The 24393-nt window shown below is 43.9% G+C and overlaps 1 protein-coding gene across 2 annotated transcripts in view; it reads right to left on the bottom strand.

Annotated features, from left to right (window-relative positions):
• Positions 1–24393, bottom strand: part of DNAJA3 (DnaJ heat shock protein family (Hsp40) member A3) — a 32630-nt gene extending 8237 nt beyond the window's left edge. For both annotated transcript variants that reach the window (XM_036826564.1, XM_036826565.1), the window contains exons 1-9: positions 24178–24393; positions 18175–18308; positions 13143–13226; positions 12137–12337; positions 10978–11130; positions 3677–3824; positions 2570–2634; positions 956–1084; positions 329–444 (exon numbers count right to left, since the gene is read on the bottom strand). In XM_036826564.1, coding sequence (XP_036682459.1) covers positions 329–444; positions 956–1084; positions 2570–2634; positions 3677–3824; positions 10978–11130; positions 12137–12337; positions 13143–13226; positions 18175–18308; positions 24178–24388 — 1241 coding nt within the window. In that variant the 5' untranslated portion in view covers positions 24389–24393. The remainder of the gene's footprint in view (positions 1–328; positions 445–955; positions 1085–2569; positions 2635–3676; positions 3825–10977; positions 11131–12136; positions 12338–13142; positions 13227–18174; positions 18309–24177) is intronic.

The following is a 24393-nucleotide window of genomic DNA, read 5'->3' as shown; positions in this document are numbered from 1 at the left end:
AAAATCAACAGCAGCAGCAATAGCTAAGCATTCCCTATGGGTTATTTCTTTAATCTTCCAGCAACTCAACGAGGTCGAGCTTTTGTATTACGTCCACTTTCAGAAGGAGCGCCCGGGCAGGACACACGTGACTTAGAGGGAGAAGTAACCCGCCTAAGCCGCAGCGCTTATGGCAGCAGAGCCACACAGGCCGGGCAGTCGGGCTCGGCACTGAACCACCATGCCGCTCAGCACCAACTCAGCAGGTAAGAAGCCCTCAAGCGGCTCCTGCCCAGTGCTGAAAGCTGCAGAGATCGGGCGGGCCTCGCCACAGCTGAGCGGCGCTTACTTTGGAACTCTGATCTTGATGTGAATGTAGTGATCTCCATAGCCGTAGCTGTTAACCCGGGGGATGCCCTTCCCGCTCATGCGAATCTTCTGGTCTGACTGAGTCCCAGGGGGAATCTATAAAGAAAGGAATCTCTGGTTTTCCTTGGTTTCCAGTTGCCCAAATGAAAACATTTCACTACGTGAAGACAATCTTATTCCCGAAAAGAACTCCATTCAGGTTTCTAAACCAAACCCACCAGACACCACACGGAAACTGGCTAAGCCGGGTCCATCCCAAGCAGAGCCTGTGACGGCCTTGAGGGCAGGGAGTCTGGGGCGGCGAGCCCAGAGCAGGAGTGAGGGAGCACGGGGAGCGAGACCTGGGAGGAGGCAGAGCCAACTGGGGCGCTACTGAGGCCGCTCCCCGGCCCGGCAGCAGTGGACATGGCCCGGGAGCTGCCTTCCCTGCCAAGTCACACCCAAGGCACGGCCAACACTCCTCCCTCCTCCCCCACACCCAGCTTGTCTCCTCGAATCCCCGACAGGCTGGCTGTTCCCAGGTTCCAGCCAATTCTCAGCCATTTCCCATTTCAGAAAAAAAGAACAAGGAAGTACAAGGGTGGCGACGCCACGCTTGTCCTCTTACCACCACGTTGATGGTCTCGTACAGGCCCTGAGCTCTGGCGGTGCCTCCCAGAATGGCCTGAGCTATGGAAATGAAGAGGTTGGAGTGGATGTCTGCGCCGTCCCTCTGGAACACGGGGCTTTTCTGCACCTACAGCCAAGCACGAGAGGGGGTTACGCTCAGAGAAGTCGTTCTGCAGAGCGGGCAACAGACGCATCTCAGCAGCTCAGAGCACAGTGTCAGGGAGAGAATGTACTTTCACCAAAGCGACCATGCCCCCAGGCTCTGGGAGTTACAGGGCAGGTTCTTACTCCACTGCAACGCTAGAGTGTCATCTCAGATCAAGCTATTCAATTGTTGAGGGAAGTTAAAAAAGTAAAATCAGCTTCTGAACATTAAAAAAAAAAAAATCTTTCTTTATTGGAAAGTATAAAGAAACACAGACTAATACAATCTACAAAGGCGAAAACGGTTTACTTTCCAAAGAGCCATTTGGTACAAACTACCTTCAAGTCACACTGCCAACACTGGAATTATTCTGGTTTTATAAGCACAATTTTTTGTGTGTCAAACACATTCTTTGCCTTCCACTGATTTCTTCTTTCTTTTTTTCTTCTCTATTATCAGCTGGGAACAATCTGAATTCTCTACCAAGCCTTCCTTATAGATTGGCTTCCAGCCCGCTGCCTTTGTCTTCGATTTCTCAGTCTAGAAGACTCACCCTTTACATTATTTTTTTCTTTGTTTTAAATTACGAAATATTTCACATATACGTAAACCAGCAAAGTAAATAACACACAGTGTTTCCACAACCCAGCTTAGGTAACAGAACATTAGGACACAGGTGACTTCTCCCCACCTCCAGCTCACCCCTCCAGAGTAACCAGGCCAATTTAGTAGGTATCATTCCTACAAGCATCTGTTTACTTTTCCTACATGTTTACATGTCCCTAAAGAATACATAACACCACCTCACATGGTTTAAAATTTTACACAGATGACGTCCTTCCCTCGTCCTGCAACCTGCTCTCTCCCTGTTTGTAACTGAGAAGTCTCAGGACATCTCATGCTGACACGTGTAGCGTGAGCCTCTTGCTCTGAGATGCCCTGGGCCCACAGCGCAGACCACTCACCATTCTCCTCTCCAAGGACAGCAGGCTGTTGTCACTGTCTCGCTGTTGTTAATGAGGCTGTCACACACCCTGCCTCTGCGAACTGCACCTCCTCGGGTACATGTCTGGTGGAATCGCTGGCAGAAGGCGCCACCTCCTCTCATGTTTCCCTCACCTCAGAAAAGTGGGTTTGCCCTGCACATTGCACGTAAAACTGTAGCTTTGGCACTTATTGTCCCTATGAACAATTCGATACATAAATAAAAAATACAAGGAGATGTTTTCTGTATTTTTATGAGTCCAACTTGTAAACACCTCGAGGAAACTTTGTTCTCTCCACATTTAGCACAAAAGCTTGATGTAACACACGTTTAATCACCCTGCCAAAGTGGCCACTGCTCACCTTGGAAACTCAGATGGCCAGACACTCTGTGAAGCTCCTACCTCTCCTATGAGAAGCCTGGGCCGTACCCTCTCCAGGAGAGCAAGGGCCTGACAGAAGCTGTGCAAACAGAGAACCTACCCTGAATGTGATGAAAATTTCTCTTTTTCCTACAGGCATCCTCACAGTCTGGCCATCCTCAACTCCTGTAAGTAAAAACAAAAGTTTAAAAGAGAACGATTATTTTGGGACCTCCCAAGGCATTTTCTATGCTAGATCCATTTACAACCCACCAACTTACTCATTCCTGTTTCTTGTTAACAAGGAATAACACAACTACCAAAGATAGCAACAAGTATAACTTAAAACAAGAATAACTTTCCAAAGGTGCAACATACAATAATTGATAACTGAACAAAAGCCCCTTCTATTCATTTCTTTGGTTTACTACCAGGTCCACCTAATATCTCAGTGAGTTTAGAGTCTAACCGGGGAGACAGCTATTAGCCAAATAACAACACTAACAAATGTGTCACTACAAACAGAGACGTGTTCTTAGAAAGAAAAGATCACAACTCCAGACAAAGGAACATCTAAGGAACAGGGAGGGTTCCAGAAGGCTCCCCTGGGGAAGTGACCCTTGAGCTGGGAGCTCCGGGAGAACAGAGTTACCCTACTGAAAAGAAGCTGGACAGCGAGCTTCAGTCACAGGGAATGGCGTACGCAAAGGCTCTGTTCTGGGAGGCAGGGGCTACGTCAGAGTCAGGAAGCTGCAGGGCAGGTAATGAGGGGGAGACTAAAAAGAGGGGAGGCTGAGACCAGCAGGGGCTGGAAGGGGAGGCCATTTCTCAGCCCCTGAGAGTCACTGCGGTGTCTTCAACAGGGTGAGAGACATGATCAGACCGCACAGTGGAAACACTACCCTAGGAACAGGAGCCAGTTAGGGAGAGCAGCCACAAGCTGGCCCTGGGGGCAGGAGGAGGGGGTGGTGTTGCCCACTGGGCTGGCAGTGGGGACGACATTGGCCTTGGGACAAAAGATGGAGGAGATGGGGGAGTCCTTCACGCAGAAGCAGAGCGGTCACATCGGGTTCCATCTCCCCATGTGACATGTGTGCAGATTTTAAGGATAACTGGTGCAGAGGAAAACGCAAGGAGACCCTGGTTCCTCCTCGAGTTTGGGCTCTAGAAACAAGGACACGATGGCCCCGGCTCCCAGCCCCTGCGCGTGGAGGAGCCCCAGACCCACCGGCAGGCACAGGGATCACCACCTTCTTCTTCTGCTTGGCTTCTCCTGCTCCTCTGCACACCACACAGGGAGACGTGACGATGGAGCCCCGGCCACCACACCTCCGACACGTGGAGCGCATCACAAAAGGGCCTGTATTTATGGTTTCCTGATAAAAAGGAGAAGAAAAACGGGACCCTTAGACACCGGTAAACCCTGACAGCGAGGTCCTGGGACCACAATGTGCACAAGAAACATTTCACCGAAGATTCACGTGTTGCGTGCACATGCACTAAAACATACCGCCTAAAGACACAGGTGCAGGAGCTCAAACTGTTAATCTGACCTAGAGCGCACCGACTTCTGAATCCCAAACCACAAACCTGACTATATGAGGCTGAAAAATGAGATGCTGCCTCTCTACAGAAGTTCCCGAAACTCCTGAGGCTGAACAAATATGCTTTAAAAAGAGTACCCCCCCCCCATTACAAAAGGGACAGCTGGGAAAGCAGGGAAAGAAAGAGGAAAGTGACGACTGGATGCAACCCCCACCCAGAGCTGCCACTGCCCACTCCAAGGGAGGAGCAGCACTGGCCTCTCTGCCTCCCAGGGCCCCCCACTGTCCCCAGCCCCCATCACAGGCACCCTGGGAGCAAGGAGGCAAACAGCGCCTCTCGCAGGCACTGGTGCTGCTCATGCTCCCCCCCAGGGGTCTCTTCTTCCCCACCCCAGTCCTCCAGGAGCCTCCCCGGCTCCCAGCCCCTCGCACAGCTGGTGGGGCCTTACAATTTGTGGCCACTCCCATCAGCTCCTCACTGGGCACTGGAAATCGGTTACCTTTTTATTTAACCTCACATCCTTGGGTTTTTTGTGTGTTTTTTTTTGGTAAATTATCAAATACCTGTTGTTATAGCAAATCAAAGAATACAGACATATATAAAAAAAATTATTAATCTCTCCCCTCATCTTGACTCCCAAGGTGACCAGCTCTTGGTAGCTCAGTTTGAGGTGTTCTTTCCCGCAACTCTCTCACTCACTCTCTCTTTCTCTCCATAAAAAACTTTTTAAGTAAAAATTTTATAATGACAATATATTATACTATCGCTCTGAAACTTGCTTTCCCTTTCATCTTCATGACACATCATGAACATTCCTCCAGACCAATATATACAGATTTCAATTTCCATTTTAATATTTAATTTTTGTTTCGGTGCTGAAGAAAAAAATCTCTTCACATAGATACTTCTGTTCTGATGTCTTAATTTTTTTTTTCTAAGACAGATTCCCAAAGGTGGACTTGCTAGGACAAATATTTACTAAATTTAAAATTTTATGTGCTAGGTACTTCCCTGGTGGTCCAGTAGCTAAGACTCCCAATGCAGGGGGTCCAGGTTCGATCCTTGGTCAGGGAACTAGATCCTGCACGCCGCAACTAAGAGTTTGCATACCGCAACTAAAAATCCCGCATGCCACAACTAAGACCCGACACAGCCAAATAAATAAATAAATAAATATATTTTTTTGGGCTTCCCTGGTGGCGCAGTGGTTGAGAATCTGCCTGCCGATGCAGGGGACACGGGTTCGAACCCTGGTCTGGGAAGATCCCACATGCCGCGGAGCAACTAGGCCCGTGAGCCACAATTACTGAGCCTGCGCGTCTGGAGCCTGTGCTCCGCAACAAGAGAGGCCACGATAATGAGAGGCCCGCGCACTGCTATGAAAAGTGGCCCCCATTTGCCGCAACTAGAGAAAGCCCTCGCACAGAAACGAAGACCCAACACAGCCATAAATAAATAAATTTAAAAAAAAATTTTTTTTTAAAAATACAATTTTATGTGCTACATTTATTTGAAAAGGTCCTATGTGCGTATGGTACAAAATTCTAAAGTAGGGACTTCCCTGGTGGTGCAGGGGTTAAGAATCCCCCTGCCAATGCAGGGGACACAGGTTCAAGCCCTGGTCCGGGAAGATCCCACATGCCGCAGAGCAACTAAGCCCGTGCGCCACAACTACTGAAGCCCATGCGCCTAGAGCCCGTGCTCTGCAACAAGAGAAGCCACTGCTATGAGAAGCCCACGCACCACAACCAAAAGTAGCCCCCGCTCGCCGCAACTAGAGAAAGCCCATGTGCAGCAACGAAGACCCAACACAGCCAAAAATAAATAAATAAATAAATAAATTTTAAAAAAAAATTCTAAAGTAAAAAATGAAGGTACGGTGAAAATTTAAATGTCCCCCTCACCCCTGGCCCCTAACCATTCCAGGTACCTTCCATAGATGCACAGCTGTAGTGATATTCTTGCGTATCCTACTTTTACAGATACACATTTCAAGCCATCCATCTGTGCATTACAAGTTTTCAATAAGCCCAGGTAGCATACCGTGCACACAGTTCTGTGGCTTTTGCTATTTTGTTTTTAACAATTTAATAATCTCAGAGAGCATTCCTCATCAGTGTATTTTTCAGACAACTCGCTCCTGGTGGTCACTGAGGCTGTCCAGTCCTTTCCTATTACACACAGGCTCCAAGGGACACCCTGTACATGTGCTATTTTCCAGGTGTGATCTATAGGCTACATCCCCACAGAGAGAGGCATATGTGCAGGTGAACAGCCACTGCAGCTGCCACTCCCAAAGGCCAGGGTGGTTTCCACATCCACCATCAGTGCACACGAGTGCCACGTCCCACAGGCCTGTCAACAGGGCCTGAACCCGTCTCTGAAATGTGTGGCGAACTTCAGGCATCTCCTTGGCTCCACCTGCACTTTCCTGATCGCCAGCAAGAAACATTTGCTGGTCACTTGCATTTCCTCTTCTCACCTTGACCTGTTTTTCTAATGAGCTGTTAGTCTTTTTCTCATTATTCTGAAAGAGCCCTTTACATATTAGGAATACTAATCCTTTAGCGTATGCCTTGCAAATTTTTTTTCCCAATCTCAAACATTACATTTTGAGAGAAATACACTTCAGCTTGTCTTATCTCAATGTTCACCAAAGAAGTGTGAAAAAAGAAAGTCATAGCAATTCAGGGCCTTGGAGAAAGGACCTTAGAAGTGAGAGGGAATTAGGATCAATAAAAAGTATCTGTAGGGAATTCCCTGGCGGTCCAGTGGTTAGGACACGGAGCTTTCACTGCTGAGGGCCCGGGTTCAATCCCTGGTTGGGGAATTAAGATCCCATAAGCCGCCTGGCGCAGCCAAAAATAAATAAAATAAAATAAAAAATAAAATAAAAAGTATCTGTAACAAGTGGCAGCAACTCAACTCACAAAACTGTAACCACAGGAATCCTCATCCTCTCCAAGAGCGCCCTCTAGAGGAATGTAAGCACAACTTCACTTTCTCAGACTAAGCTGTAGGAGTATTTACAGGTCACTCTGGGCACACCCATCAGTGGACTATTATTTAGCCATCAAAAAGAATGTTTAAAAATATTTAAAGATATGGAAAAATGCTTTCATTATAATAAATGAAAAAAGGGAAAAATTGCATGTATGATTCTCAACCGTTGAAAATTATATACAAATAGGCAAAAATATATTCAAAGTCAAAAGACAAATACAACTAAAATCGTTGGCAAAGGACTAATTCAATTAATTTATAAAGGGCTTCTACAAATGAATAAGAAAAAGACCAATTACTCAATACAAAGAAGGACAAAAGATGGAATACATGCAAAAAAACAATGGCTCTCAAATCTTAGAAAAGATACTCTACTTCACACATAATAGATACCTGTATATTCAGAAAATGAATATGAGGAATGACACTATTCAAAGGTATCCGTTGTCTATAACATGAAAAACATAAGAACCACCTAGGCATCCAGCAACAGGGGCCTGGCTAAACAAACGGTGATGTGTCCATATAAAGGAATACCATGGCCATAAAAAGACTGAGGCAGGGACTTCCCTGGTGGCGCAGTGGATAAGACTCCATGCTCCCAGTGCAGGGGGCCCGGGTTCGATCCCTGATCAGGGAACTAGATCCCACATGCATGCCGCAACTAAGAGTTTGCATGCCACAATTAAGGAGCCAGCGAGCCGCAGCTAAGAGTTCACATGCCACAACTAAGGAGTGTGCCTGCCACAACTAAGATCCGGCGCAACCAAATAAGCAAACATTTAAAAAAAAAAAAAAGACTGAGGCAGCTATAAATGCAGAGTATTTCCCAAACATATTGAGAACTAGAAACAAAACAAAACACCAAGGTACAAACAGTGCTAACAATTGTATTCTATCTCTGGTATGAAAAAATGCACACACACACACACACACACACACACACATAGAGGCTTGCATACAGAAAGACAAAAGGATGTTTCTGGAGCATGGAACTCAATGGCTAAAGTCAAGACTGAGAGGGAGACTTATCTTACACAGTTTTCAATTTGTACCCACTGAATTTCCAATGATTTGCATATACAACCTATTCAAAAACTAGCTAATATAAAACAGAAATGACATTCCTAATCAACGACTGGCAGGCAGAAATAAAGACGCAGACGTAGAAAACAAATGTATGGACACCAAGGTGGGGGGGGGGGGGTGGATGCACTGGGAGATTGGGATTGACATATATACACTAATATGTATAAAATAGATAACTAATAAGAACCTGCGGTATAGCACAGGGAACTCCACTTCACTGTACAGTAGAAACTAACACAATATTGTAAAACAATTATACCCCCAAAAAACAAACAAACAAACAAAAAACAACTGGCAGGAAACACACCAAAATACTAACAGTGGTGGGATTATCAGTGACTTTTGTCTCCTTTTTCATGCTTTTCTGTACTCAAAGACAACTTCTATCCCCCCATACACACACATATCATGAACAATGATTTGATTTTAAAGGTGGGTGATGGAGAACTTCCCAACTCCCTTAAAAAAAACCATCTAAATGGAATACAAACATGCTCAATGGAAACCTAACTGCATTTCAAACAAATAATCATGGTGAAGGGGGAGAAAAGGAAGTGATCTAAGTAAGTTGAGCACAGTATTTTAACTATATACCCTTAATCCAAAGGTAAAAACAACTCTAAATACTAAATGCCAGTTAAGTAGGACTTCTTTTTGCAGTGGTATGAATAACAATTCTGAAACTACTTTTTGTGTCTTATAGGACTGAGCAAATGAGTAAATATAGAGGATAATGAGAGCCAGATTTCTCTTTATTAGAAATTAATAATTTATCTTTATTATTTAGTTTCAAATATGGACAGGCAGAAGACTAGATAAACCTTGTGGTGTTGGGCTGGAAGTGGAACTATCAGGTGGATGATGGGTGGATGGATCAGTGTGAACATATGTGTGTATATACATCTATAATATGAAAAATATGGAAACATAGGTTTGAAATATGTATCTATATGTGCACATGCACATGTGCTCATACACACAAACACATGCTTTTTTCCTGGCTCAGTCTGCTGAAAAGTCTTGGAAGCAGTGACACTCCAGGCACAATGACCACACCTAGAGCACAGATCTTGGTTTCTAAATCCCACTAGACAGTAAAAGGAACCAGGACTCCTTGGAGAAATGACTGGTTTTCCAGGGTGTGGCAAGGAAAGTACAAGTTGTCTAGAATATCCTGTTGTAATAGAAAGTAAGGAAGCGCTGAAAGAATGATGGGGACACATCAAAAGAATACAGGAGCCAGCCAGAAGAGACTTCCACAGGCCAAGTCAGGGACAGTTTGAGCGTCAAAGTAGTAATACTAATGACAACTCAGTGAATAAAATAAGAATCCATGAGTTCATACTGATATGAATGAAAGAATGAATACATAAATGGAGAAGAGAAAGCTCTTCCTTTCAGGAGAATGACAACTAATAAACAAAGAAGGGATGTTGCAATCAGAAAATCACCATTTAGGGAGATTGGGATTGACATATATACACTAATATGTATAAAAAAGATAACTAATAAGAATGTGCTGTATAAAAAAATAAATAAAATTCAAAAATTCAAAAAAAAAACTTAAAAAACAAAAAAGAAAATCACCATTTAGCAACAGTCAGAGTAATCCCTGATTTACGCAAGACTGATCCATGGATGCTGTAACTACTGGGTATAAGTTTGATGAGGAACAGGATATTTATATAGTGTCAAGGTACCTCACAACTTCCTCGTTAATTTCAATGGGAAAAATAATAACTTTATAATGAAGAAACCTGGTGGACACTACACCTTAACTGATTGTGAACAAATGTAACATCACCACTAATGAGACAAACTGACACGTCATGACTCCTGACATGATCCATGAAAAGGGCACTACATGTCTGGTGTTTCTGCAAAAAATGCATAATCTGAATTTTATCAAGAGAAAACATCAGATGACCCAAATGAGGGACATCCTACAAAGCAGGTCTGTAATCCTAAAAAATGTCAGTTGTCATAAAAGAAAGACTGAGAAGTCGGTCCTGATTAAAGGAGACAAAAGATATGACAACCAGATACTATGCAAGATCACAGACTGGATACTGGGCTTGTGGGAAAAAAAGAACATTATAAGGACAACTGAAAAAATCTGAATAGTACAGATAGCGGTATCGTATCAACATTAAACTTCCTGACTTTGACAACTTAGTGGTTACGTAAAAGAATATTCTTGCTCTTAGAAAATATATACCATAGGGACTTCCCTGGTGGTCCACTGGTTAAGACTCCACACTCCCAATGCAGGGGGCCCAGGTTCGAACCCTCGTTGGGGAACTAAGATCCCACAAACCACAACTAAGTTCGTGCGCTGCAACTACTGAGCCTGCGCACTCTAGAGCCCAAACGCCGCAACTAAAGAAGCCCACGTGCCACAACAAAGAGCCCGCGCAGCCAAAAAATATATATATATATACACACACACACACACATATGTACACACCACAAATGACAAAGCAAATGGGACAAAATGTTAACAACTGGTGAAGCTGGGTAGAAGGAGTAAGGGAGTGTTCTTCATACTATTCTATAAGTTTGAGTTATACCTAAAACTTACCAAAAAGAAAAAGAAAAAAATGATCACACTTCAAGCAAAATTTAAGTCCTCCTCCCCTACCCCAGGTTCAAATTACCAAAATACCCCACAATGTATTTTCAGAGAAGATAGCAGAGTTTCATTGCTTCTTCTGTATTGTTGACTAGGACAGAGCACTCCTGGGAAAGTGCAGAAGATTCTAGATAAAACAGTCCCACCTAGTTATGAGCTCTCAAAGCCCTAGGTCCATTGGAGCACAGAAAAGAGGAGTGGTGGAGGGGAGCAGGAAGGGGGCAAGAGGTGGGAGGCCAAGGGCTCGGCCTCACGCTCACCATGCCGGAGCCGCCGCAGTAGTGGCAGTGCTGCACCTTGGTGCCGGGCTCGTTCCCTTTGCCATCACACCGCTCACAGGTATCAGTGATGTTCACGGTGAACTCCTTGTTGACACCCTTGGCAGCTTGATTGAATGTCAACTCCATGATGTACTAAAGAAATCAAGGGACCGCCTGTTATCTCTCTTAAAGTAAGGGAGAGCACTGGCCAGCAGTTTACAGTTACTTTTTGTTTTAAAGACTTTATTTTTTAAAGCAGTTTTAGGTTTACAAAATTGAGAGGGAGGTACAGAGATTTCCCACATACCCTTTGCCCCCACACATGCAGAGCATCCCCTGTTATCAACATCACTCACCAGAATGGTACTTTTTTTTTATCAAGGATAAACCTACATTCACACAACATAATCATCCAAAGCGCACAGTTTACATTAGGGTTCACTCTTGGTTTTGGATATTCTATGGGTCTGAACAAATGTATAATAACATGTATCCTCATCATAGTATCATGTAAAGTAGTTTCACTGCCTTAAAAATCCTATGCTCCACCAATTCATCTGATCCCCTAGTTACTTTACTTTTTAACTTACTTGTACTTTGTCAAGCAAGAATAGATGGGACTCAACTGATTCTGCCCTACTCCTCAGAATTTTTAAGAGATAATATTTAAGTGAAAATGTGCTTTTCAACAAACTGAAAATGCTCACAGAAAATATTTGTACAGGGTCCTTACTAACAACTCAAACGATCCACAATCATAACTCACATCATAAAACATCTCCCCTCTCTCTTCAATTCTAATAATGTCTGAAACAAGACATAAATATGGAAGAGGCAGGACTGGCAGTACCTCCCTATGGATTGAGCTCTCCTAGAATAACGAGGCAGGCTCCAGATAAAATAGTCACACTCTAACTATGGACTCTGAGAGCCTTAGGTGCTGCCTGATTAAGCAATTGTAAGAATATAGTAAAACTGTATGTACACATTATTATATGATTTTTCAAATACTGGAACCATTTCCTACCAAGACGGCTGCCTCCAAATCATCCCATTTAAGCTGCTTTAGCTTTTTCTTTGAGAAAAACAATTGGTAAAATCCGTTTGCATCACACTTGGCAGCTAAAATTTGAATGATTCTTCAAAATGAGATGCTTACCTCCTGGGGCTGATGGAACACACTCTGGAAGTCTCCAAAAGAGGAGGATGAGAACTCCCCAAAGATCTTCCTGAAGAGCTCCTCAGGGTCAACAGTGGGGCCTCCTTTCCAGTAGCTCTGCCCAGAGCTGCCGGCCCCAGTATCGAAGCCAGTAGAGCCATAGGTGTCATACTGCTTCCTCTTCACTTCATCACTCAGGACCTACCGTGAAAGGCACAGCAGTCAGGTGCTCCCGAGTCTCCCAAGGTCCAGGGACATGGACACCAAACACAGACAGTGGTATCGTATCAACATAAAATTTCCTAATCTTGACAGCTGTACTGAAGTTATGGAAAAGAATGTTCTTGTTCTTAGTGAATACACACAGAAGTACTTAGGGATAGAGAGACACCACGTCTGCGACTTATTCTCAAATGGTCGGGGGAACGCACACTTGTGCGCGCGCGCGCACACACACACACACACACACACACACACACACAGAGCAGACGTATGATACCCTACATATCCTGAACCCCTTCAGCACGGCCAAAGTCCAGGAAGGAGGTCCACTTTCACTTAACTCTGCAATGCTCAGTGGCTGTTTCACGTCCGCTTCGTCCCCCTGATTACATTCTACACTCCTCTAGGGCAGTGGTGGTCTACTTTTACAACACCCACCATCCCCACCAGACAGTGATGCCCTAAGTTGGGGGTGGGAGGGGTCATCAAACAGGCACAAAACTTTTTACTCTGACAAGGAGTTCCCAGACCCAGCTACAAGTCCGAGTGGAGGGAGCTCTGTTAACACAGATTATTGGATCCTGTTCTTTGTTGAGATTCGAAGTTAGATCTAATGTGAAAATTTTGGATCTGGGAATTTTTTTTTTCCTTCAACGAGGTGATCTGGTGGGGAACACAGCCTTCCCACTGGACCTTCTGACACAGCGGTTGCCCTGGGCAGCGAGCTCTGATGCACACACACAGCGGAATGACAGTGACTGCACACACCGGTGGGCTGCATTACCTCATAGGCCTCTGCCAGCTGGGAGAACTTCTCCTTGGCTTTGGGATCATCCTTATTCGTGTCTGGGTGATATTTCTTGGCGAGCTAAGGGAGGAAATGGTAAATTACTATGGACACAAGATGATTACTAAAACTGAACCCCAGATACCAGTTACACCTCACCTCCTTTGTAGCAGTTGTCTGAGACTTTACAACCAATAGCAATTTTTAAAACAAGGTTTAAGACTTTAAAATAAACCATCTCTAACTAGACTTATTGTGATGATCATTTCAGTGTATGCAAATGTTGAGTCACTATGTTGTACACCTGAAACTAACATGTCAATTATACCTCAATAAAAACAAACTAAAAGCAAAGCACACACAGCCAGAATTAAGAACATACACATTGTGTTCAGCTTTCAAATTCGATCAAAAGTTTATTACAAAATGACAAACTGAGTTTTGGGAAAGAGAAATAAATAAATAAATAAATAAATAAAACCATCTCTTCAAATCTGAGGTGTGTACACATTTTTCAACCACAACAAATCTCTAACAAAAATAAAAACTAATTCTTTAGAACTTGAGCACCTTTGTGAAAGATGCAAAAGAGTGTATCTGGTAGACTACCATCTATATAAAAAGAGAGATAAATAACTGGATAGATAAGTAGCTGTATCTGTTGTATAAAATAGTTAGAACATACACTAAGCTGAAAACACGGACTGCTCCAGGAGGGATGTGGATGAACGGGAAGGAGGAAGACTTCTCACTGTACACTCCTTTGTACTTTTTGATTTCTGAACAAGGGGAATATATTACCCACTAAAAACATAGATTTAAATATTAAAAAACAAAACAAGATCTCCCTTGGCTGTCCAGAGCACGCAGGCGAGCTGAGCAGCTCTAAAATGAAGGTTTCTTCCTGACCATGCTGAGCAGTGCTGTGCGACACCTTTGTAGGTGTTCACTATGTTTGCTGCAGCTACCGATGCCTTCCAAGTCTGGGTCACCCTGATAGAGGGTGAGGAGGGCACAGAATCCTAAAGCTGAAAGTGACTCAGGAGACGTCTGGCTCCACCACTGCTGGCAACTGGCTGCTCACTCTGCTGCTGGACATGCTGGTCCTCACACCAGCATGTGGAAGGACGTCAGAGGCTGAGTGCTCAGCCGGAAGGGGGCTCTCAAGGCACGGCAGTAGATCATGGTGGGCCACAAGTCTAGTTCCAGGCCAGGGCAAGATACGCTGATATGCTCATGAGATCAGCACAAGGAAAACAGAGGCCTTTTGCAGTCAGAAAGACCTGTGCTTTAGTCTCATGTATGCCACTTATTGACTGTGTGGCCTCAGCTGCATGTCATAACCTTGCCAAGTCTTTTGCCACGAGGATTAAATGATGTAACACATGAAAAGCTTTTATCAAGGTTTGACCCCAGTTATTGCTCCATAAAGCCTACTTTCTAAATTTCCAGTTTTAAATTACACAGCTTTACCTGATCTATTTACTTCCACACCTAAAAACTTGGATGGTTCCCTACTCTCTCTTAAATTAAATCTCTAGTACTTGCTAAGGGCCTCACATGCCCCCTTAAGTTGGCCCCAGGCTCCATCTCTCCAGTCTTCTCCCACCCTTGTATCAGGTACCTTACCTTCCAGCTCAAGAGACACACTATTCACTATCCCAAGCCAGGATCTCTGCTTCCTATCCCCAAGTCTTTCCTCATTCCCTAACAACCCAGTAATAAAAAGATATCTCAATTTAAAAATGGGCAAAGGATCTAATACACATACAGCAAATGGCCAAAAATCACATGAAAAGGTGCTTAACATCATTAGCCACCACGGAAAAGCAAATCAAAACCACAGTGAGATACCACTTCACACCCACTAGGGTGGCTTGAATCAAAAAGACAGATAACAAGTGTTTGCGAGGATGTGGAGAAATTTGAACCCTCACACACTACTGGTGAAAATCTAAAACGGTGCAGCCTGTTTGAAATAGTCTGGCACCAGAAATAAACCCACACACCTATGGTCAATTAATCTATGACAAAGGAGGCAAGAATATACAATGGAGAAAAGACAGACTCTTCAATAAGTGGTGCTGGGAAAACTGGACAGCTACGTGTAAAAGAATGAAATTAGAACATTCTTTAACACCATACACAAAAATAAACTCAAAATGGATTAAAGTCCTAAATGTAAGACCGGACACTGTAAAACTCCTAGAGGAAAACATAGGCAGAACATTCTTTGACATAAATCGCAGCAATATCATTTTGGAACCGTCTCCTAGAGTAATGGAAATAAAAACAAAAATCTACAAATGGGAACTAATTAAACTTAAAAGCTTTTGCACAGCAAAGGAAACTAAACAAAATGAAAAGACAATCTACAGAATGGGAGAAAATATTTGCAAACGATGCAACCAACAAGGGATTAATTTCCAAAACATACAAACAGCTCATACAGCTCAATATCAAAAAAACAAACAACCCAATCAAAAAATGGGCAGAAGATCCAAATAAACAATTCTCCAAAGAAGTCATACAGATGGCCAACAGGCACATGAAAAAATGCTCAACGTTGCTAATTATTAGAGATATGAAAATCAAAACTACAATAAGGTATCACCTCACACTGGTCACAATAGCCATCATCAAAAAGTCTACAAAAAATAAATGCTAGAGAAGGTGTGGAGAAAAAGGAACCCTCCTACACAGTTGGTGGGAATGTAAATTGGTACAACCACTATGGAGAACAGTATGGAGGTTTCTTAAAAAACTAAAAACAGAGTTACCGTATGATCCAGGGATCCCACTCCTGGGCATATGTCCAGAGAAAACTATAATTCGAAAAGATACATAAACCCCAACATCTACTGCAGCACTATTTACAATAGCCAGGACATGGAAGCAACCTAAATGTCCACTGACAGATGAATGGATAAAGATATGGCATATATATACAATGGAATATTAGTCATAAAAAGAGAATGAAATAATGCCATTTGCAGCAACATGGATAGACTTAAAGATTATCATACTAGGTGAAGTAAGTCAGACAGAAAAAGACAAATATTACATATCACCTATATGTGGAATCTAAAAAAAAAGATACAAATGAACTTATTTACAAAACAGAAAGATTCACAGACATAGAAAACAAACTTATGGTTACCAAAGGGGAAAGGGGAGAGGGAGGGATAAATTAGGAGTTTGGGATTAACATATACACACTACTATATATAAAATAGATAACTAATAAGGACCTACTGTATAGCACAGGGAACTATACTTAATATTTTGTAATAACCTGTAAGGGAAAAGAATCTGAAAAAGAATAGATATATATATTTATGTATAACTGAATCACTTTGCTGTACACCTGAAACTAACAACAGTGGAAATCAACTATATTTCAGTAAAAGAAAAAAAAGAAATAGCCTGGCCATTCCTCAAAATGTTAAACATGGCAATCAGAATTGCTATGAATTGACCCAGCAAGTCTGCTCCTAGGTATATGTATATACCCCAGAGAAATGAAAGTATAAGTCTATACAAAACTTACAGAGGAATGTTCATAGCAGCACTACTCATAATAACAAAAGGTGGAAACAATCCAAATATCCATCAACTGATGAACAGATAAATAAAACATAGTATATCCATGCAATGGAATATTATTTGACCACTAAAAGGAATGAAGTACTGCTGCATGTTACAACACGGATGAACCTGGAAAACATTATTCTAAAGTAAAAGAAACCATGGGACTTCCATGGCAGTCCAGTGGTTAAGACTCTGCGCTTCCACCGCAGGGGGCGCAGGTAAGATCCCTGATCAGGGAACTAAGATCCCACATGCCACATGGCGTGGCCAGAAAAATAAAAAATAAAGTAAAACAAACCAGTCACAAAAGTCCACATATCACATGATTTCATTTCTATGAAGTGTCCAGAATAGGTAAATCTACAGAGACAGAAAGCAGGTTAGCAATTTCAAGGGCAGAGGAGAATGGGGAATAAGGGCTTATGGTGTGGGGTTTCTTTTTGAGGTATGAAAATGTTTTAAAATTCATTGTAGTGATGGTTATACAACTCTGTGAATATACTAAAAACCAGTGAACTGTACCCTTAAAAAAAAAAAAAAAGAGTAAGAGAAGAGAGTAGCTATCCAAGCTATAAGATGTTAGGTCTGGTCTTGATCAGTATTTGGCTTTAAAAAAAAGTTTTTTTTCTTTTTGGCCACGCCGCTCAGCTTGTGGGATCTCAGTTCCCCAACCAGGGACTGAACCCCGGCCACGGCAGTGAAAGTGCCGAATCCTAACCACCAGACCACCAGGGAACTCCCGGTAATTTTTAAAATTTAAATTGTATTTAATTTATTAATTTTGTTAAATTTCAATCTTCTTTATTCTGATATGGCTTTCCTATGTTTATGGTGTTAAAGTGCTCTTTTTTTCATCAAATGACATTAATAGATTGTACTTGATTATTTTTAACACCTATATTAGGCAAAATACAAAAGCTAGCATTCCTACATCGGCGCCCTTCATCTTTAATTTTTTTTTTTATTTTGATTGTGTTCATCAGAGCAAAAGCCTGGAAACCACAGGTCTAGATAACTCACATGCCACTTTACCAATCAGCCCAATACATTCCGGGATATGGACGATGGGTTAAAAAAATGAAATAATTCTAAACCCATAAACTTTTATCTAAATGCAAAGAATGAGTACCTAAAACTTAGAGCAGCACACCTACTGATTCAGAAGATACAGAAGAGATTTAAATACAAAAACATCTCTGGAAAAAGATTTTTTTTTTTAAATCTCTGGTTCTGACTCTCCTTTTTTCTGCAGCATTAACCAGCGTGGCCTCGCGCACTTGAGGAACATGGTCCAGCAAAGCCCATCTTTACCATCTCATTCCACACTCTCGGCTGCACACAACCGACACGTACGGGCACACACACTGCACCCGTCAGGGTCACACTACATCCACAGCGTCCCTTCTGCAGTCTTGTCTGTAAAATCTTCCATACAGACCTGGTAATAAGCTTTCTTGATCTCCTTCTGGCTGGCACTTCGGGGCACTCCTAATATCTGGTAATAATCCTCTTTGGCCAAAGGGGCACTCGTGTGGAAGGAGGCAGTACAAAGAAAAGGGTAACTTTTTACTCCTAAAAAAGAAAAAAGGAAAGAAAATCACTCTGGGAATGTACTCAACAAAAGGAAATAGTGAGCAAACAACCAGCCAGGCTATACCTGTGAAGGAGCAGAGAGGTCACAGCTTTAGGGCCTCTTCTCCTACAAGCCCACTGGGGACCAAACTCACTGCACTTCAAAAACAGCTAAAGCGGGCTTCCCTGGTGGCGCAGTCGTTGAGAATCTGCCTGCCAATGCAGGGGATATGGGTTCGAGCCCTGGTCTGGGAGGATCCCACATGCCGCGGAGCGGCTGGGCCCGTGAGCCACAACTACCGAGCCTGCGCGTCTGGAGCCTGTGCTCCGCAACAAGAGAGGCCACGACAGTGAGAGGTCCGCGCACCGCGATGAAGAGTGGCCCCCGGTCGCCGCCAACTGGAGAAAGCCCTCGCACAGAAACAAAGACCCAACACCGCCAAAAATAAATAAATAAATAAATAAAATTAAAGCTTCATGGTCAAAGAAGCAAACAAAATAAAACATGTTTAAAAAAAAAAAACAGCTAAAGCCACTGTAAACGGAGTCTACAAAAAACAGAGTGCTGGGTGGGGCTGATTCTGCTGTATTACACTAGGGCTGTAGCCTCATTATACCTCTAAAGGAACCACCCCCAGATGGGGGTTGCACCTGGGGATGACTGAAAAGGAACTTAGCTCTCCTGTTACACGGCTGGCCGAGCACCCACCATATGCCAGGTGTTCACATAGGCCTTGTCTCACTTAAAGCTTAACAACTCCCCAGGTTCTTTCCCTCCACCATGCAACCTTGGATATCTGCTTATGGGGTGGTTTTCAGAGTGTGGTCCCCAGACCAGCAGCATCATCAGCTTGCTGGAAATGTAAATTCTCAGGCCCCTCCCAAATCTGAATCCAAAACTCCGGAGGTGGGGTCCAGCAAGCTGTGTCTAACAAGCCCTCCAGGTGATGATTCTGTGGCACACTCAATTTGAGAACCACTGTGCTAAATAAATGGTTCTTGGTCTTTAGAGTCTCAGATCTCTTTGAGAGCATCCAATAAAAGCACTGACCCCTCCCCTAAAAACAATACATATATATAGACACACAAGGTTAAACGGCCCTGTGCCAGAACCTCTGTTTACCCCAGAGCAGACAACCCAAAAGGGATCAAAGCACATGGTAGCCCTGCCTCCATGCCCTGCCCTCCTTTCAGGCCTCCTGCATCAGCAGCTGGGAGGAAAGGCTGACAGACACATCTACTCAACTGCCCTCTGTATGGAGCAGAGAGCCAACTGGACTGTCACCAAGTGAAGGGGGGAGAGCTGCTCTATAACCTGCCTCCTAACCCCCAACCCATCCTGTGACAACTGAAGATGGGGAGGGCAGGGCTGGGAGCAGAAGGGGCCAAGTTAAGGCAAAAGAGAGGGCAGGGCCACAAAAGAGAATGAGGATCATGAGGCAGCTCCAGGTTTTTAAGTCAAAGGTTCCCCTGCCAAGGAGAAGCTTCTAGATTCACCACTCACTCATTCAGCAAACACGCCTGCCAGGCACTGGGCTCCTCGCAGGGGACACAGCAGCAAACCATGCAAAGGTACTGCCCTCTGGGAGCTTGCATTCATTCAGGATCTTAATACTGTACTAGGCACTGAGGATACAAGTTGAATAAAAGAGTCTAAGCCAGTGCCCTCAAGGAGCTTACTGCCCAGCAGGGGAGTGTGGGAGGCAGTGTGTGAAGTGATACTAGCACACAGGAACACAGAGTGAGAATACACAAAAGGGTCACCTAGCCAGAGTCTCTCAGCCTCCACGATGTTCACAACGGGATCAGGTTCCTCGCGGGAGGCGGAGGTGGGGGAGCTGTTATGGGCTGAATTGGGTCCTCCCTCCCGAATTCACATGTTGAAGTCCTAACCCCCAGCACTGCAGAACATGACTGTATTTGGAGATGGGGGTCTTTAAAGACAACCCTACCAAAACACTCATCTTGGAATTTTATGGCCTCCTGAACTGTGAAAAAGTAATTTTCTATTTTTTTAAGCCACTTAGACTGTGGTACTTAGTTATGGCAGCCCTATGTTATCTATTTATAGCCTAACATGCCTATGTATTTATTGTAGGATGTGTTAGCAGCATCCCTGGCCAACTAGTTACCAGTATCACCCCCCAACCCCAAACTGGTAACTAAAACTCCAGATGTTGCCAGATGTCTCCTGGAGGGTAAAATCATCCCCAGTTGAGAACCAGTAAACCCAATCTCAGAAATTCAGAGGTCTTCTAAGGCACCTGCTGTTAAGCTGCAGAAATTAGCTCAGCTAAGGAGGGCTGGAATCCATCCAGATTTATGCTTGTAGTCCCGGCACTGTTTGCAATAGCATCCTCTTTTGCTTTCAAAAGTGCTCCATTCAGCAACTACATCATATGATCACCTTTGGTTTGGAGAGAGAAAGTCCTTGTGTAACTGCAGGTACTATGATATAACTAGAGACTCGAGTGCGCACGCGTGTGCGTGTGCGTGTGCGTGTGCGTGTGCGTGTGCGTGTGTGTGTGTGTGTGTGGTAGTGGTGGTGGTGGTGGTGGTGGTAGAGGGGTGGTTACAGATGTTGATGAGGATGATAATTAATAGGGCCTAGGAATAAACAGAAGGGCCTTTGAGTAGGCTGAAGAGTCTGGATTTTATCCTGAGGGCAATAGGGAGCCACTGCAAGCATTAAACAGAGAACTGATCAGATTTGCATGAGAAATAGCTCTCAAACAACAGCAACAACAACAACAACAACAAGGATTGGGAGGCTACTTAAAATTTATGTATGCACAAAAGACAACCCAGGGTGTGGAGCATATCCAGGAAGGGGGCAAGAAAAAGGATAATCAGGAGAATAAGTAGGAATGGTCAGAACGATAAAATCGGAAACAGTAAATCCGTATTTTCAGTATCCCCCATACTTGTTTTCTGCTGCTGCACCCTAGATTTCCTGGAATATGAAAAGCAGACAGTGTGGGAGAGGCAGAGACCACTATCGTCTTTCTCTGGTCAGATTTGAGAAAAAGAGCAGAACTAGTTTCTCAATGCTCCCATACTCAACCCCCGCTTCACTCCAGGACTGAGGGGTTACCTTGACCTATCCTGCCTCTTTCCCCCACCCCTTCCAATCCAGAAGGCAGAGGCTGGTAGTGGCAAAGGTTCTGGAAGCTGCAGATTCTACATCATGAGAAGAGAACTCAGGCTTGGGTTAGAACGGGAGACAGTAATGTGCACAACTGCATATAAAGACAAGTAGTACATTTAACTAGCACAAGTTTGATGACTTGACATTATCCCAAAGGCATCAATGATTAGCAATGATTAGAAAGAGTTCATTTAATAGACACATTTTCCCCCGAGATATGACCAATAAATGTCTTGCCCATTTTAGAACAACCCAGAACAGGATTAGCCTCCAAGTCATTCCAAGAATGGCCAACCTTCCACTCTGGGAGAAGGTGTGAAATAACTACCTTCCATTCTGGGAGAAAAAGTCAGATTTAAACTGTTGTTTTTAGGGACCTCCCTGGTGGCGCAGTGGTTAAGAATCCGCCTGCCAATGCAGGGGACACGGGTTCAATCCCTGGTCCAGAAAGATCCCACATGCCGCAGAGCAACTAAGCCCGTGCACCACAACTACTGAGCCTGCGCTCTAGAGCCCACGAGCCACAACTACTGAGCCCGCACGCCACAACTACTGAAGCCCGCGCACCTAGAGCCCGTGCTCCACAACAAGAGAAGCCACTGCAATGAGAAGCCTGCGCACCATAACGAAGAGTAACCCCCGCTCTCTGCAACTAGAGAAAGCCTGTGCACAGCAATGAAGACCCAATGCAGCCAAAAATAAATAAATAAATAAAATTTTTAAATAAAGTTTTTACATCATCTAACTGTACTGCTGGATTTGAGATGAGATCACACACCAACGTTTGGGAGCTGAGATGATGACCTTAGATGTGGTAACAGTGCACCTTGAAGGATGCCACCTCTCACAGGTGTTCAACACCTGTTACAAAACATGCCCATTGTGGGCACTGGGTTCACTTGGGGAAAAGGACAGCTGACTGCAGTTCCTTAGTAATCACCCCATGCCAGGCTCAGTACTTAGTGCTTGTCTGTCTCTCACACATACACATACACAATTATCAAAAAATGTTCCCAAACCTGTACAAATGTGATATGAACTAATTTAGCTTAATAGGTATCTAAGGAATTAATAATTGAGCATAAAGATGTAGTCAAATTCTATTCACAACAACCTTGACATTAGAAAACGTTGGCAAAACCTAAAAATAATCACTTTTGCTCATACTGAGAAATACAGCATGACATCGATCCAAATAATCCTGAGGAAACCTGGGCAGACTACTGCTCCGTCCATCCATGAGGAAATACAGGTGGCAGGAACAGAACTTAAAAATGGGACCATTCTGACCAAAACCACATCCAATCTCTTTGTTCTCTGTTGTATCCCCAGTACCTAGAACAGTACCTAGCATATGACAAGTCCTCAATAAATACCTGTAAATAAAAAAATTTTCACTTAAGGAATGAGAGGCACAAAAGGATTAAATAATCCACCCAAGTCGCACATACATTACTGGAGTAGTGTTCACTGTACAAGGTAATAACAATTACTGATACTTTAATTACTGGCTTTTATGTAAGCAATAAAAATTGGATCTCAATAGGAAATTATCTTGTGTAAATTACCTTGTCAGGACCCTCTAATTAATCATCTTTGTAAGTTTATAGTTTAAATATCATTTGCACAAATTCTAGAGAACACAAACATCTAGCACAATCCAGGCACATCGTTGGTTGTTCACTGTTTCCTCCTTCCTTCCTTATCTCACTATAAGGGAAGTCACCCAACACACAGCATAAGAAACCATCATAGCTAAATACTTAAAAGGCTTAACATATACTAATTCAACATCACCTCCAGCAATTAAGAAAGCAGCAGGTTTTGAATCAAGGCTCAACTACTTTCTAGCTTTGTGACATTCTACAAGTTAACATCTAAGGCTCAATTTTTTAATCTATAAAATAGAATTAAGAGCAGTGTTTATCACATGGAAATGATCCATGCCTGGTGCATAGTAAGTGCTCAATATATATCAGTTTGCATCAATGACCAACATAAGAACTTCTTTAATTATTTTTTTGAATTTTATTTATTTTTTATACAGCAGGCTCTTATTATCTACTTTATACATACTAGTGTATATATGTCAATCAAAAGGGACTTCGAAAAAACAGTAAGTATGTCCTTCGATTTACACCATGTGGTGGAGAGCGTAAGCTATGGAAGAACAGCTCTGGGTTTGGGACAACTCTCCTTATCTAACTTTATGACCTTGGGCGGGTCAACTCCTCTGCTAGAACCTCAGTTCCCCACTCTTTAAAATGGGGATGATGAGCCCCACCTTGCAGGATTGTTGTTACCATCAAGGGAGAAGAGGCACAAAGTGCCCAGCTAGCCCATGAGCAGGTACTCACCGAATGGCAGTTACCTCTTCCCTTCCGTTACAGGCTAGGAGGTAGAGGGAAGGGAAAGGAATTGGGCAGGGGAGCAGCGGCAGGCCGGAAAAAAGCCTCCAGAAATGTTTACAGAGAGGTGAAGGTTCACGGCTGCGGGGCGTTTCATCCCCGCCGCCGGAGGCTCCACGCAGCTCTCCCTCATTTACCACCTCTGAGTAGCCATTTGGGTATCTCTGCCTCCTGCTGGCCCATCTCCCCCAAGCGATTCCGCACGTAGATCAGAAGACACGCTCCACCCCGCTACCGCCGTAGTCGGAGCGAAGCGAGTCACTCCTTTCCAGGCCTTGGAGCCCCTCACTCGGGCGCTGGAGACTGCACTCACCTGTGAGGCTGACATCAGGTCTCAATGTCAGCAGCGCCCTGGGACCGCGAGCTCCCAGTGAAGGCGCAAAGGCGGTGACGCTCAGACTGCGGCCCAGCGACGCCCCCACCACGCCCCCCATGGGCGGCCGGGCCCCTCTCCCCGCTGCAGCCGGCAGCCGCGGAGCCCCCACGGCCACCAGCAACCAGCGTGTGGAGCACCACGCCGCCATCTTGG

Source organism: Balaenoptera musculus, chromosome 15 (genome assembly GCF_009873245.2).
Source record: "Balaenoptera musculus isolate JJ_BM4_2016_0621 chromosome 15, mBalMus1.pri.v3, whole genome shotgun sequence".
NCBI classification, from domain to species: domain Eukaryota; kingdom Metazoa; phylum Chordata; class Mammalia; order Artiodactyla; family Balaenopteridae; genus Balaenoptera; species Balaenoptera musculus.
This window is presented reverse-complemented; position numbering and strand designations above follow the sequence as displayed.